Source organism: Eupeodes corollae, chromosome 2, assembly GCF_945859685.1.
Source record: "Eupeodes corollae chromosome 2, idEupCoro1.1, whole genome shotgun sequence".
In the NCBI taxonomy this organism is placed as follows: domain Eukaryota; kingdom Metazoa; phylum Arthropoda; class Insecta; order Diptera; family Syrphidae; genus Eupeodes; species Eupeodes corollae.
In genome coordinates, this window is record NC_079148.1 from 131740398 (window position 1) to 131758018 (window position 17621).

The 17621-nt window shown below is 31.8% G+C and overlaps 1 protein-coding gene across 1 annotated transcript in view; it reads right to left on the reverse strand.

Annotated features, from left to right (window-relative positions):
* Nucleotides 1–584: 584 nt before the first annotated feature.
* LOC129948178 (neuropeptides capa receptor) overlaps nucleotides 585–17621 on the reverse strand; it is an 87807-nt gene continuing 70770 nt past the window's right edge. The window contains exons 9-10 of the mRNA XM_056059058.1: nucleotides 4508–4615; nucleotides 585–1320 (exon numbers count right to left, since the gene is read on the reverse strand). Of these exons, the coding sequence (XP_055915033.1) occupies nucleotides 1183–1320; nucleotides 4508–4615 (246 nt within the window). The 3' untranslated portion in view covers nucleotides 585–1182. The remainder of the gene's footprint in view (nucleotides 1321–4507; nucleotides 4616–17621) is intronic.

Genomic DNA, 17621 nt, shown 5'->3' on the forward strand with positions numbered 1-17621 from the left:
TTGGGGCCGCTGTTAGTTTTGGTCTTAAAAAAAATGTAAAAAACTTCTAACGCGATTCTGCTCTAAACCTTTACCTCCAAGTTTAAACTCAATCGACCCAATGGTTAATGCTGTAGGAGCGTGGACAGACAGACAGGACAGACGAACGGAATCTCGGGACCCACTTTTTTCGACTTCTCTACCATCGTAATATCATGTTTGATTTAAATCTTAAGTTGGATATTTTTTACGAATTCAAAAGTTACCATTTAGTTCTTTTATGTCGCAAGCAAAAAACGTACACGAAGTATCAAAACTGCATAAAAAAGTTATTGTGAAAGAGGATTAATTATATCGTAAAAGCAGATTTTAAGAAAGTCTCATTAAACCTCGTCTCCCAAAATTTGTTCAGACAGAAAATTCTAAACTTCCAAAATGTTTAATACAAATTTGACAGTTTTTTGCCTGGAAATTGGACATTGAATTCCAATCTTCGAGATTAAGACCCTGGACTTTCTTACCTGCTCCAAATTCCAAAGAAATAAATAAAACAAACCTTTTAAATTTTGCACAAGCACAATTTTTATTTAAAATATTTTGGTTTTTGTTTTTATTTTTAATTTTTTTTTTTGAAGATATTAAGATATAATAAGAAGATTTTATTATATGTAAATATCATTTCTTTTCGTTGGTAATCTCCTTTATTAGATAGATCACATCACAATCACAACTTTTAAAAACTTATTCGACTAGGCTTATAATTTATTTTGTTTTCTTTTGTTTATATTTAATAAATTTTAAACTGTTTGTTTTTTTTTTTATAGTACATTATTTACAAAGATTGCGTAACAAAAGCAGTCCAAAAACTACAACAATACAATATTATTATTATTATTATTTTGGTAGTAAAAATTTAATTTAAAAAAATAAAAGCAATAACAACAATACATTATAATATTAATAATAATTAAATTGGTATAATAATGTCCTTGCACTCACATCACTTCATTTCACTTCAAATCTACCTATACAATGTATACATATGTATGTATATACGAATATAGGAATAGAGTATATTCACGTGATAATGTGAGTATCCGGTGAGTAGTGTACGTGTAGAAAATTTCTACCACAACGTTTGGTGCTCGAACTGCGTAAGGACGGTGATGTTGGTTCCAGATTCAGTTCAAGTCCCAGAGCATGTTAAATGCACGTTTCGTTGTTTTTTATTAAATTCTCTTGGGCATCGTTTTCAGTGTAGACTTTAGGGCGTCCATTAACGTTTTTGTCTACAACGACGACAAGATTAGTGCTGTGGTTATTTTGGTCCTGTTTAAGGTTCTGAAAAAAAAGTAAAAATATAAAAAATAAAATAAGAACAATTTTCTACTATTTTTGTTTTGATTTTGTGAATATTAAAAAAAGTTACTTAATTTTGGGTTGCGGGGTGAATATGCAACCAACAAAAAAAAAAACATAATGGATTTGACTTTTTCAAACGAACAAAATCTGTCCAACCAACCGTTTAAGCTGAGTTAGGTAGTGACATACGTATGTTTGTACATACCACATGCTTACTCCTAAAATGAGATGTCTTCAACACAGTTCCTATGGATTTTTTTCTTTTTCTTGTAGGACATAAAACTTGGAAGTGATTACCTACATGTTGTGTTAGACATGTGAGTTCCATTTGGCTGTGGAACGATAGGAGTTTCTTTTTTCAATCTTCCTCTTGTTTTGTAAGGATTTCATGGGTTATGATTATACTGAATGAAAAGCTAAGAAAATTGAATTAATTGCTTAGCCAACTGTAACTGAAGAATGGAAAAAAGGATCAAATTTCAGCAGTAACTGGAACACATACATACATACATATATAATATTCTCATCTTCCATTACAGGAAAACTCAAGGAGATACTGAACAATGCTTCTTACATGCTCATATACTTTAGCTCATTTTGTAAAGATTTGTATTTTCAATGTGACTTTATAGTATTGAAAATTAAGTAATTCATGTTCATAGCCTTGAAAACTTAAAATTTTATTTTGTTTCAAAAGGAATCTCAAATTTCAGGACATTATTTTAAAATATACAATTTTCATGTCACATTTTAGTTGCTTTTTCTTTAAACTTCTGAATCAAAGAAATCAGTATTCAAATGAGGACTTTTTATTTTAGGGAACAGAAAGGAAAAATAAATACATTTTTATCAAAATTTTCGTCTCGTTTGGTTTCTCCCCTAAAAGACCGAATTTATGATTTATATAATAAATTCTTGAAGGGATCTCGTATATCTCACATGAAAAACTATGAAAAGGCAATAAATCACCAAATAAAAACAGACAGCTCCTACTTATGATACCTAACCTATACAGAAAAGTAAAGCAAAACTAACCCATAAGGATTAGCGTTAAGCTTGTCTAGGTTTTAAATATGCAATAAAAAGGATAAGCATTTAGCTTAAATAAAACAATATCATTTTCTACATATACCATAGCTATAATATCGTTGACTAATTTTTTCAACCGAAAATAATTCTGAGAACCTTCTTCTCTTACAATTAGTCCTTCAAAGTGACCTAGTTTTAGGCTCTCATAAATTTTACGAAGCGAACATGGCAAAAATTATTCGTAACATTAAAACGTTTTGCGTATGGGGTGCTGTGTCGTGTGTTAGTCGTTGATGCCAGAAGATATGTGGAGGGTCATTTTTTTGTTTAATTTTAAAAAACTCATTTATAAAAGGGAAATAAATTTTCTAGAAATTTGTCATTACAAACTTCTAAAAAGCAGAAACACATTTCAAAAAAAGTATTTCAAACTTTTTTAAGCGTCAATAACTAAATGCACTTCGAAACAACAGTGGTGTCACGTGCTTTTTGAATTTTTTCGAAATTAAGAAAATTCGTTTATGTTGGTTTTCGCAGTTTTAATATTTTTTTTTGAAATTAATGTTTCCTTTTTTGTTTGCATAAAAATGGAGAAAAGAATTCTTTGAAAAGCGACTATCCATATTTTTTTGTAATAAACACACACTCAAAGGAATATTACTATACGTATCCATATTATGCAGACACAGTGTAAGCACTAGGAAAAGGAGAGAGGGTTTGAAAGGAGATGTTGGTGCACATTGGTTTTGAATTCCTGAATATTGCAATGACTTGGAAAAACAGAGTGTGATCAGGCGTTCCACATTCGCGTAGTACGGCTAAAGAACGGATCTCTGTACATTACAGTACGACCGAAGTTGGGATTGAGGCTATACTGATAAGCATTTCTATTACGAGTATTACGGTTGAACTGTTTAAAGGGAGGAATGCAACTAACTATTTCACTAGAGCATAAACCGTTAAAATAACGGTAAAAAAGGGTCAGATCTAAAACCTTACGACGATGTTCAAGCGAAGGAAATGAACTTTTGCTGATATTACCATCTATCAATTTAAATACTCTACGTTCAATACTATCCAAGAGGCTTAAGTAAGTTGCAGGAGCACCAGCCCAGAGATGGAAGTTATTCTCAAGCTTTGGACATACATATATATGTGTTGTAGATAACAGACAGATCAGAAGAGTTGAAATATTTCTTATATCGCCTAAGGAAACCCAAACACCTTGCGGCATTTTTGGCTACGTCACGTATGTATGTGATCGTTCCACAATAGGTGGTTGATGACACACATACCGAGAATATCGAGGTGTTCAGTCTTATTGGTGCCAGTGTCATCCATGGATAATGGCATTGGGAGTACATCTCGCTCTAACGATACAACATAGCATTGGGATTTGGAAGCATTAAATTCCAAGCGGTTTTTATTCCCCATTGTACAATGCTGCTTAATTCGGTATTTAATGAGCTTATCATATTTTGTCGTTACAGTTCCACATCCGAAGAAGAGGGATGTGATTTTGAAAACGAATATGAAAGGCTAAGAATACTATCGTCAGAGAAACAATGTATTGGATTAGAAGTTGCTGACAGGAGATTATTAATAAAAATGAGAAAGAGTGTTGGATATAAAACAGAGCCCTGGGGCACACCAACATTTATTTTGTGGTTTTCAGACTTGAATCCATCCAATACAACTTGTATTGAACGATTTGAAAGGTAATTACTAATAAGATAAGAGAGCCCGATGCCAGAACCTATTAAATGCTTTTGAAATGTATAGTGCAATAATCTTACTTTCTCCAAAGCGATGTTCAGTGAGATGAACCATGAGATCACCAGTGGACCTAATGCCTCGAAAGCCGTCATTAAGAAACTTTATTTGCTTGGAAATTTAAATTAACTCAATCACCGCAAAAATACAATATGGCTATATTGTTTAAAGCCTTTTGATCTGCAAATGTGTCTTTTTATTTAAATTGAAAACGATTTTTAGATTTGAAGAACAGGACATTTAAGTAATTTAGTTTTGTTCTGTATACAAATAAAGCGTTCATGTAAACTTTCAGACTTTAATCAAGGGTTGTGCTATAAAATTGAAAATTTGTAATTTGTAGTGATGTAAAGTTGTTACTTACATTTTGTGCTGACTTTTCGTAATCGGATTTTTTCATCCAGATACTGTTTGTTGATTTTATTGATCCTCTATCTCTATAAGTCATATTTCGAACGGATCTCATTCGGGTCTGAAAATACAAATAAAATAAAATTTCATAAAAATCGAGGACAAACAATTACATTTGATACAAAAAAAAGTATTTAAAATGTTTGTTTTCTTTAAATTACTGACTTTGAATTATTCTAATTAATATTTTATTATTTTTAGGCATAAGAGAAATGTATGGTTTTCTCAAAATATATACAAAGAGCCAGTTTTTAGAATGAAAATTTCCTGGTCAACATATTTTTAGAATTACACAACTTAGACTTAGATCTGAAAGTTATCAATTTTATTTCTTACTAAGAAACTGGGTTTGCTTTTCAAGCTCTCACAGTTCGTCCCACGACTAATAACATCGTATTGGTGTCTCATAAGATGATTTTGTTATTAAATAAGACAAAGAGTAATAAGGTTTGAAGCAAATTCGTCTTAGGGCCCGGCCACGCAATAAGCGACGAGCGACTGAGCGACTGAGTGACGAGCAGCTGAGCGACTCAACAAAATTAGAACATATGAAATTTTATGACACTGAAAGTTTAATTTCAGCTGACCAAAGCCGCCAAGTTCTATGGCAGGACACCCACAAAGATTACAAAAATAAAAATGTCACCGATAAAAAGTGGAAAAAAGTTGGAAAAATTTGTAATTGTTCATTACAAATGGTGTTTTTTGTTCAATGCCCGAATTCCCAAAAATATTACACAAGCTCATTTCTTGTATTCAACGCATTGCTTGAGCTTCTGTTATACGAAACTGTTCTTCTTGGGTGGTTGCATTTGTTGGAGCTAAGTCATAAGCCATTTCTGCAGACATGTGTATATAATCAAGGTCACTTTCGCCATCGCACATTCTCACAAAATTGTGCAGTATGGAAGCACATTTAATCAAACGAACTGCAGTGCTTGGCCTCGTTTCGATGTTTTTTTGTAAAAACCGCAAGTTCTTGCTTAATATGCCAAATGCACTCTCAAGGCATATTCTTGCTATTGAAAGTTTTTTATTGACGTTTTCTGTTTGAGCATTTAAGTTTCTTCTTGAGTACAGCAGTACAATAGCAAAATAATGCAGATTGTTAAAATAATAATAGCCAGAATTTTCTGGACACTGAATTTGGCAATGTCTACCATCAATACTGCCAAAACAGTAAGGAAATTTCAAGCGCGCGCCGGTAGTAATCGTTGATTACATTTCGAAGGTGGTCATTTGTTGGTATAGGCATATATTCTTCCACAAGTTGTTCCCATATGATAACGCTAGTTTCCAAGACAATGTTACTTATGTTACTTGGTGTGCTTCTGCCCATTCGAAAAGCAAAAGCTAAATCTCGAAACGAATGACCTCTTGCGAATAATTTGAAAACATTGAGGATATATTCCAAATTTCAGAAGCCGATGTATAACTAAAATGGAAAACCCTAAAAGGAACTTTTCAAAGGGTTCTTCGAAAAGCTCCACGTCCAGTATCAGGATCCGAAGCTGCACCAACAAAACCGAGATGGCCATCTTATGATATGAGGGCCTTTACAAATCAGACAATTGATCCAGATCCAACTGAAGGAAATATTCGAGAACTAGATAATTTTTCAATGGCTCAAGATCCTTTTTTCTCTGAAAAAAATATCAGAATTACTGGGAGAAGTGGATGTAACACTTTCAGGTGTCAATACGCTTACAAACATCACTCCTTATATGAGCGCCAATCAACATACAATTAGGACTCAGAATTTCTCGAGTAAGAAAAAGCAAGACTCCAAATTTAAAAGCAAGAGGTAGTAAAAAATGAAGAGGATAGAGATGACCTTTAAATTTTCCAAAAGTCTTTTGCCTTGAAATAAGAACTGACATTCAATATATTCTATTGAAAAAACTTAAGAGTACAAATAACGTTAAAAAAAAAATAACCTTAAACATAAAAAAGCCGTTGTGCAGGGCTAATTGCTTTCTTTGGATTTTGGTCGAACTTTTCCTAACAGCAAATTAAAAGATGGTACTGACATACGACATATTGCGAAAATCGTTCTGGAAATCTGCAAGCTTTAGATATAAATTATGAAATTCAGCGTAATTTTCCCTTTCACGATTTTTGGGGTGTACAGTCCACCAAATCTACGGATTCTCGATCTTATTATAGATCTATAAATATGAACGCGACTTTCAACTATGACGAACCCTAGGCGTTTTTTCAATTTTCTAAAGACTTAAAATATCAGTAGTTTCCACACAAATCTTTTGGTCAAAAATGACGAACCCTAGGCGTTTTTTCAATTTTCTAAAGACTTAAAATATCAGTAGTTTCCACACAAATTTTTTGGTCAAAAATATAAAATGCAAATTTTCTCCAAAATAAAAGATAGATTGTTAATACAATTTTCTCTAAAAAATGCTTTCTTAACTTTTTTTCTTTCAATAAAAAAAAAAAAAAAAAAATTTGTAGTTCTCCAGAAAAGTATCCTTCATTCTCAAGAACTATATAACCTATTTCAAGAATTTAGCTTAATAACGGGTTATCCATGTTGCTGATTTAAAAGAATAGGATTGGAATTCGAAATCTGTCAAACTAAGTTGCTAAACCATTTTCTTTTTAATTGAAAGCCTGAAATTTACGAAAACGGATCACTTATGGCTGAAACACAAACCCGTTCCAGCTTCGGCTTCGCGTGAAGTTTACGAGTTCTGCCATAGGAATTTTATGCAAGCTATCACAATGAAGCTTAGACCTCACATTTCGTTTAACAATCGTAAGAAAAATAACGTAATAGCTCTAGTTCAAATTTTCTGCACATTTGCTTTGTCTGACAGCTAAACAGCTGTAAAAAAAAGTCAACAAACAAAATACATTTCCATTTGGAGGGATGACCATAACTATTCAATTTTGTCTTGAAAACGTTTTATTTTGTAGAACAGAAAATAAATTTCAAAGAACTCCTCATAGATTGAAGAACTCTGTACATTGAGCTCCCGGACCCACCAACGTCTCTCAGTCTGCGCTTCTTCTTGCTCCATTAGCTGAACAGACCCACGAAAGGCTGCGTAAGCTTCTTCCGCGAAAAATTTATTTTTTTCGATTTCAAAATTCATATCTTTTACTGCACAAAAAATCAAAACAAATTTTTGAGAAAAAATAACAGCTGCAAATGTCAGAAGTGCCATTTTAGAAATGTCAATATATTAGAAATGTCATTCAAAGCACATTTGAATGACAAGCAGGCTCTGTGAAACGCAGACATTACTTAAGCTGAAGCGTGTTTGTTTAATTATAGTTTAAGTTTTATTGACTTCAAAAGATACGAGAACAAAACATTATATTCTTAATTTTAAGATTACACAAGTCTTTAAATGGTTTGGCCGAAGGCCGTCTACCAGACTGACTTTTTTTTCTAATTTATATATACGAAAAAAAGTTAATTAAATACAATCATCTTTATAATTTTGAAAATTTAAAGCCTTAAAAGTTTCTCCAACTATTCTGGTTCTATAACGAAGAGCGTTCAATGAGTATTCATACAGAAGGTCCCAACCTAGTTCTCCATTCGAGATGTTAATCGTTTCTTCTTATCCGAGTATATCTATCCCAAAAAAAGCGTTTTCGGAACTCCTTGAGTATTGGACAAACTCCCAGGAAATGAAATATATCTTCGCGTTATATGAGATTGCATAAATCGCACGATATTGGCTATTCCTCACCGTCCAGAATTGCCAATATCAACTTTCGTCTGCTGATATTGAAAAGGTAGTTGAGCATTCGATTGCCAGTTTCTTCCACTCTTTAACACACGAAACTTCAGAATTGATAGTCGCCAAAACTCATGGCACGTAGTTGAAATTTAAAGTGTTTCTAAAACGAGGGGTCCTATTCCTGTTTCAAGATATAACATATAGTTGGGCGACGTCGTACTTGGCAACTTGAAAGTACTTTTAATAAAAAAAATGGAGGAACTCTTCCACAGCTTCAAACTGTCGATACCCCCATACTTGCGCCCCTTAAACAGTATTACAATTGCGGTAGTTCGAAATACTGTGTGTTTAGCTATGTGCGAAACGCTATTTCTTAGAATGCAACTTCTCCACACAGAACACATAACACGCTTTGCTTCCGATAATTTGGATTGTAAATGTTTTTCTAGATTCAAGTTAGATGCAATCAAAACTACCAGATACTTGTATTCCTTTACTATTTCTATCGGTTCCTCATCAAACGTCCACTTATCCCTCCTGGAATATCTCCCACTGTTTCTCAATATCATAATTTTTGATTTAGAAAGATTTACTTCCAGATTCCATGTTTTGTGATAAAGTTTAAGCCTATTTATCATTAGCTGCAACCCGTCTATAGTTTCAGCTAGGAAAACTATATCGTCCGCGAACATCATTCCTGGAATATTCTTTTCTTTTACATCAATACCACCGATATTTTCTACGTATTATGGCGCTAACGACAGATATAAGTTTAGTTGAGATTCCATATTTATAAAATTGAATCGAAGGCTGCTCGAAAATCCACAAAAAATGCGTAAAGCTGTTTTCTTTTACTTTTATAAATATCATTAATAAATATTTATTAATGACAAAATTTGGCCAATTGTCGAGTAGTTTTTCCTAAAGCCAGCTTAGAATTCGTTTAATATTTGCTCATATTCGTTGAGTCTATTATATATTACCGAGGTAAGGATCTCTACTGCTGTATTTAAAAATGAGATGCCTCTATAATTTCATGGATCTTCTATAAATTACTTTTTTTATTTAGAGGAAAAATAATTGCCTTTCGAAAACTCTGGGGGACGTCAGCGAAAATTCTGTTGTACTCCAAAGTAAGAAGCCGTAAGAAATCTGGTGTAATATTTTTAAAACATTCATAAGGTATTCTGTCTTCCCTTTGCTTTATCCTTTTTTGCTTTTCAATAACTATTTTTATCTCATTTTGGGATATAGGCGCATCCAGAAACTCATTGATTATTAAAGGTAGTGCATATTGAAACGATGGTGCTATGTGTGAAGTGTTGAGCAAACGTGTAAAATGGATTTTCAATTGTTCAATGTGCAGTACTGAAGCTGTTGAAATCTTTTTCCACTCATGCTCATGTTTGTGTTTCAGCCATTAACTATACGCATACGCATATGTGTCAATTCTTCGTCGTTCTCAGGAATCAGGCGTATCTTACCGCACATTATGGCGTATTTTGTATGTGGATGTACATCTACGTATATATAAAGTCCAGCTCACACAACAACTGAACTTAGTTAAACATTCACAACGTAGTAGATACGTCGAATGGGTGCTTAAACAAAAGGCGGTGGACGGCGATTTTTTGAACAAAATTTCCCTCAGTGACGAAGCACATTTCTCACTCGGTGGGTATGTTAATAAACAAAATTGTTGTATTTGGGGTTCTGAGAATTCTCAAGTAATTGAAGAGAGGCCATTTTATCCACCAGAAATCACTGTTTTGTGCGCTCTTGGCTCCGGAGGTGTGATATAACTGCTTCGAAATCGAAGATGGAACGACTGTCATCGTCAATTCGGAGCGTTATGGTCTTACCTGTTATTGAAGAATACGACTTTGAGAATATGTGGTTTTAAGAAGACGGTTCCACATGCCATACAATTCAAGCAAATATGACTTTATTGGAAAAGACATTTTCTGGCCACGTAATTTTTCGTCGTGGCGATATCAAATGCGGTTTGAAACTGCTGCAATTTTTTTGTGAGATTAGGCGAAATATGTTTCAAAAACTGATCAAAAAAAAACGTGAAAGAATCGATGCTTGCAACAATTTGTTTTTAACAATATGTGAAATTATTTATCATTATATACACGGTCAGCCAATAGAATAGCTTTTACAAGGAAAAAGGCTTTTTTTTACTCCAGAATAGAGCTTTGCAGAAAGCTTTTTTCTTTTCTATTCTAACCTCATGTCTCATTATCGATCTATTTACAAGAAAGAGACAAATTAAAATATGTCCTAACGGTAAATTGCAAGGACACTATGAAATGCAACTAAAAAAAGAGCATTTCCCATCGGTCAATAGAATAGGTTCATCTGCTTTAAGGTTAGTTCTGGTTCAGAATTTGTAAATATCAGTTCGTGAAATTTTTACAAAGTGAAGTTAAATTATTCAAAATACAATTTTAAGAAAAAATGGAACAGTGCTGTGCCTTGATTCGGAAGAAAAAATTGAAATCAAACTTTACGCAGAATTAAGTTTAAGTGCGCGTTTGATTGCAACAAAAATTGGAAGATCGCAAAATGTTGTAAGCAGTTTTTTTTAAAATAAAGAAAGCTATGGAAAGAATATGAAAGGACGCCCAAAAATTACTTCAACTGCTGAAAGGAGATTGACTGCTCGACTGGCGTCTAATTCTTGTCAGTCAGCTCCTTAAATAAAGACATAATCTGGAACAACAGCACGCATTTCCATGGTTAAGAGAGTGATAAGGAGTGTCCCAAACATCAAGCGCATGAAACTGAAGAAGAAGCCTCAACCTAACCCACAAAGGAAGGAAAAGCAGCTTGAATTCTGCAGGCGCCCCATATGTAATGGAAAAAGGAATGGCAAATTGTCGTTTTCATGGATGAAAACAAATTTATCTCGATGGTCCGGACGGATTTAATTATTATTACCATGATCTACGAAATGTTTAATTATTTTTGCTGCGTCGTTATAGCAGTGAGGTGGTGTTATGGTTCGGGGTGCAATATCGAATTTTGGAACTATTTAACTGGAATTTCCATTATCACGAATGACTGAAAATTCATACAAAAGCATTCTTGAAAGGGCTTTTCCAAAACTCAGTGAAAGGTTTGGACCCATTAAATGGACTTTTCAGCAGGATATCTCCCCCATCCATACATCCAGAGTTGTAAAAGCCTGGATAAACCAACAACATGTTGGATTTTTGGAATGGCCTCCCTACTCACCCGACCTAAATATTATTGAGAATGTTTGGGAATGGCTCGTCAGTGAAGTCTACAAGTCTGGGCAACAATTTAAAGATACAAAATCAATAACAACAGCAAAAAAAAAGTTTGGACAAACATTTCTTTAAAATAATATAATGATTATATGCCAAATAGAATTTTTGAGGTAAGCTAAGTAAAGGAGGGTCAACTCATTACTAAATGAATACAAAATGGCTAGCTTTAAAAAGAATTGCTTTTAATTGTTTTTTAATTTTGCCTTCAATTTCTCTGAATTCGGATCAAAATGGAAATTTATTTGAATACATTGTAGACAAATTTTCAAATTCAACGTAATTATTGTTTTCGGTTTAACTCTTTCTTATAAAAAGGTAAGTAGATGTACATGCTTTGAAAATTCACTGACAAAAATATTCATGCAAAACTATTTTGAAGAAAAAATAGCTCCTCTTTATTGGAAATGGTGTGAACCTATTGTATTGACCCGCAGTGTACATAAGTGTTAGTTAACTAGAACGAAATCTTGTGACAAAAATTAAACCTGTTAAAAAAGGTACACACATGAATGTATATTCTTCTTAATTTTAGAAAAAGTTCTGGGTATAAAATAGCTTCGAATTAAAAACGCTCACTTTTCTGTATTTAAATAGAACCTTCCATAGCAGAGAACCATTTTATTTGTATTGATTTCATGTTAATGTTGCTTTCCAATCACATAACATCCTCCTCATCAAAAACAAAGCGAAAAAAACGAATTGAGCAATTTAATTCGAAACTCGAAGCCTACACGCATTATATCTTTGTTCGATGTGAATAAAAGTTATTTTAATGTCGGTGTGAAAAAGTGTTTTAACTTCAAACTCGTGAATGTTTCAAATCGATCACATTTAATTCAGCTATAGGTATACGAATAATATATGTTCCTTCGATAAAATAAAACAAAAAATACCATCAACTTTAAGGTCTACATGCGAGCTTATATGAGATGGTCCTTTAAAAAAAAGAAAAGGAATAAAAAAGGTTTAGATTTACTTGCCTATTCTTATCTATTTTCATTATTGGCTGGGACGATTTTGCCCATTTTCAACTTTACGTGATTTTGATATCCTCATATCAAAAATCTTAAAAGTTTGTCGTCGAAATGGCATGGGTAGGGAATGTAAAATGTAATCTTTGTCCTCCAATCTGGCCTTTACGTTTTTCAAATGCCAAACCAAAGCAAAGCAAACCAAACCAAAACGAAAACCACAAGAACCATTATATTAAGCGATGGAAAGTTAAGTTGGTTTTTGCGCTGCTGTGGCTTAAAATAGCATAAAGCTGTGCAGTACGACAATTTTGTTTGTCGGTCGATATAACGCTAACGCGTACCATTTTTAAATGACTATGTCCTTTTCTATGTGCGCCGCGCCAGCCGCATTTTTGTTCTATTTTTATTATCGCATTTCGTATACGCTTGGCATACTGAAATGATAGTTGTTCTTGTGTTTTTATTTAAAATGGAATTTTATTAACATTTTGCTGATGATGATTTTCAAGAGTTGAACATCAAGTTTATAGCTGAATGGAATACCAATTATTCGCCAGAATCAGCTTATTAACTTGGATAGGAGTTGTTTCTTTCTTTGTGATTCTTTTTCAAGTTAATTGAGTCTTGAAATTGTATTTGTATGTACATTGAACATAGTGTTAAATAAAAAGGGTGTAACGTGGAATTAATTCGTATTTCGAGAAGAAAAAGTTTTGTCTGGTGTTAATTGTTGTTCTTGCTGTAAGCACTATTATGGGCGATAGTAGGAAAGTCCTGGAAATCCACTTATTAGGATTTAATTATTTTTTCTTTGCTATAGTCGCCATAGGAAGAAAGTATTTACATCTATATTAATGTGTTTAAAGGTAGGAAGGTAGAAGGCAAACAAAAAATTCATTCAATATTTTATTCCAATGAATTTCATAGTGAATAAGTTTCGAAAGTGTTAATTTAACGCAGACCAATAGATTAAGTTTGGAATTTGGGGAACTCTTAGATTCAAGTTATACAAAAAGTGTTTTTCGAGTGCTTAAAGGATTCAGGAATTTCTTTATGAACATTTATATAGGTTCTTGGGATAAACTTTATCTCTGTGAATCTTGTGAAGTGTAACAAACCTTAGGCGGTTTTGCCATAAATATTAAACCTTTTTTACGTTGTGAGCACCACATTTATTTGTATACAATAAATATAAAAGTCAGTTGAGACAAATGGCATATGAGTTAGAATAATAATTATCCTGTGAGTTTTTTTAAGGAAGTTCTTGATGTTGATTTTATAACAGGTGCAGTCGTTTACACGATAGAATGCAAAAATGAATAACTTAAAAAATAAATACAATAAGAGGCTGGGATGCGACCCACACTGATAACTTTTTATTACGTCTGTCGATGTTTCTTGCTTAAAGGGTTCGTCGGTTTTATTTTAAAGTTGTCAGTTAAATTATTATTAAAAATTTAAAAATTATCAACAATATTTTGCAATTAATGAAATTATTATTTTTTGTAGATTTTTTTTAGAAAAATTTAAGATTTAAAAAAAAAATGAATATCGAAAATAATATTTTCTGTGAGATAAAATTTTTTTAAAGCCAATAACTTTTGAAAAGATATTTGAGTCGAAAGTAACTTTGACATAAGAGAATTGTTTTTTTTTAGGTTATTTATTTTTTTGGAAGAAAACTGTAAATTCGTTTTTTCTCAAAATTTTAACGAATGTTGAAAACAATATTTTTAATAAAATAGAATTAGTTTGAAACCATAATCTCAAATTTTTGAAAATATATTTGGTCGAAAATCAATTTTTACCAACTTTTAGGAATTTGTTTTAACTTTTTTATTATTGTAAAAAACTTTCAATTCGATTTTTCTCAAAACTTTTTCAGATGTTGAAAACTATATTGCTGTATAGAATAAAATTAACTTGTAGCTAGTATCTCAAAGTGTTGAAAAGATATTTAAGTTGAAATTCAATTTTTTAACAATTTATATTTACTTTGCATCTTCTCAAAATTTTACCAGATGTCGAAAATGAAAAAAATGTGTCACCTTGAATAAAAAATTATTTCATCTCTAAAACAGTTTTTTGCAACGAAAAATAACATTTTTATTTGAACACCTGGTAAAATTTTAAGAATATTCAAATTGACCGTTTTTTTTATAAAAAATAAAAACCTAAAAAAACATAACTAAAAGTTGGTAAAAATTGATTTTCGACACAAATATCTTTTTAAAAACTTGAGATAATGGCTTCAAACTTATTTAAGTTTACAACAAATATTGTTTTCCACAATCGAGACAATTTTGAGACAAATCGAGTTAACAGTTTTTTTTACAAAATATAAAAACCTAAGCAAAAAAATGAATAAAAGTTGGTAAAGATTTACTTACGACTCAAAAATCTTTTCAAAATTAAAAATATTGCCTCCGAACTTGTTTTATTTCACAGAACATATTGTTTTCGATATTCAGTAGTTTTATTTATAAAAATCCAACAGACCGTTTATTTCACAAAAAATAGTAGGCAAATTTGGTAAAAATTGATGTTCGGTTCTTGATATATCTCAAATTAATTTTATTCATCCATTTTGTAAAAATTTAAGAAATTGGTAAAAAATTTCGACTAAAAATCTATTTAAGAAAACTAGATTTTCAAACTAAACTTTTTCTTTATTTACAAATTTGAAGAATAATTCAACTTACAACTTTTTTTAAGAAAACCCGAAAACCTACAAACCTTTTAAGCAAGACAAATCGACAGACAAGATGGAAAGCCATCAGTGTGGGTCGCATCCCAGCCTCTTTTTTAGAAAAATCTAATTGACAGTTTTTTTTACAAAAAAAAAAACAATACTAGGTAAGGTTAGGTAAGGCTTCCTGCAAAGCTCAATGGAACTAGTTTGAGTCCCTTACGAAACGTGAGAGGCTGATAATGCTGATATGATTAAGATCGTTTAGGTCGTTAAAGAAGAATTCTCCTAGATAATTGTTGCTTTTTTGAGCTAGAGCAGGGCATGGACAGAGAATGTGAAGAACTGTTTCCTCCTCTTCCTCCTCCATACAGCTTCTGCAAAAGTCATTTGAGAATACGCTTAACCGCGTGGCATGATTTCCTGTTAGACATAGTGTCCGGTTACACCTACTATCGAGCTTATATATGCGATCTGCTTAGAGATAGGATGCACCTAGAACGCTTTGAAACTAGTGTTGGCCAGATGCTTTTTGTGACCTGACACGTGGTGATGTTGTTCAACATGGTGTTTGCCTTATGCATAGCATCTTGCATTAGCATAGCATCTTGCATTAGCAATTGTCTTCAAACTTTTTTTATTTCACAGAAAATATTGTTTTTAATATTCAGTAGTATTATTTTATAAAAACCCAACAGTCCAACCGTTTTTTCCAACGAAATAATAAAGTTTTTAACACTTGGTAAAATTTTGAAAAAAATCAAATTGTTTTTTTTTTTTTTTTTATAAAAACTATAAACCTAACAAAAAAATAATACTAAAACATGGTAAAAATTTACTTTCGAATCACAGAAAATATTGTTTTCGATATTCAGTAATTTTTATATAAAAATGCAACAGTCCGTTTTTTCATAAAAAATAAAATCTACAAAAAATAGTACGCAAATTTTGGTAAAAATTGATGCGAGTACATATAGACAAACTTTTAAGCAAGACAAATCGACAGACGGGATGGGAAGTTATCAGTGTGGGTCGCATCCCAGCCTCCAACAGTCCGTTTTTTCATAAAAAATAAAACCTACAAGATAGTACGCAAATTTGGTAAAAATTGACGTTCGGTTCTTGATATCTCTTAAATTAATTTCATTCATCCAATTAGTAAAAATTTAAGAAATGCTACTAAAATTGGTAAACATTTGTTTTCGACAAAAATCTATTTAAAAAAAAACTAGATTTTTAAACTAAACTATTTCTTTATATAAACAAATAATTTTGCTAATTTAATTTTTTTTTTTTTAAGAATAATTCAACTTACAAGTTTTACCCAACACGAAAATCTACAAACTTTTAAGCAAGACAAATCGACAGACGGGATGGAAAGTTATCAGTGTGGGTCACATCCAGCCTCTTTTTTTTAAATTGATTTGGTAAAAAACTCATCTAATAATTTTTTTTAAAAGTCCTTTCTGCATCTTTCTGCATTATTATCTGTATAACAAAATTTATTTGAAGTCTATATCTCTACTGGTTGTAGACGTACAGAACGTACCAACACGCTCGCACAGAAATCACTCTTAAATACTTTTATTTCGACTCTAAGTACCTTGAAACGTCGAGGAATGTAAAATTTTTTCGATTTGACAAATAAGACCGATTGCAAAGTTTAAAATTGGCTTAACCGTACCAAACCAACTATGGACACACTGTTAAGTAAAGATATTCGTTTTTAGCCTGGTTCCGTCAATTTATTAAGCTCAGTCCGTTCCTGTTATTTCAATCTTCAAGAATTTATAACGAACGTTTACGCAGACCTCCTTTAGTACCTTTTTTTGATGCTCACACTGTTTTCTCTAAGGTCAAAAGTAATTGAATTCTTAAAGTCTTTATTTTGTGTAATTAATATGAACATCAAATTAACTTCGATAAATATTGGTGAGAGTTTTTATCTTTACTGTCTCTCGGGTTCTAAGGTACTTGTTTTTAATATTTCAAGTCTTTGGCAAGAAATGATTATCAAAATAAATATTTGAAATCAATATTCCAGACATCTTAAAACTGGGTTCATTAAATACTGAATAATTAGTCTTTTGTTTCTTTATAAAATGCCTAAACTGCATGTTGTTCAAAGTAGAACCAAAGATGGATGGTTTGTAAATTCTGATTTAAGTTACGAATGTAACTTTCCTTAAGAACAAGCCAAAAAAGTTTTAAAGCAACATAAAAGAACAAATTTAAATTTGTTTGTGTGAATTGAAAAAAAAAAAAAGAATTGGTCTTAAAATTCATACCTCACTAACATCTTTTTACAAAAAAGGTATAAGTGTATTGATAGTTGTCTGTATTAAGGTTATTTGAGTTCTTAAAAAGATTTTTTTTCAGTGGTTTAGGTTGTAAA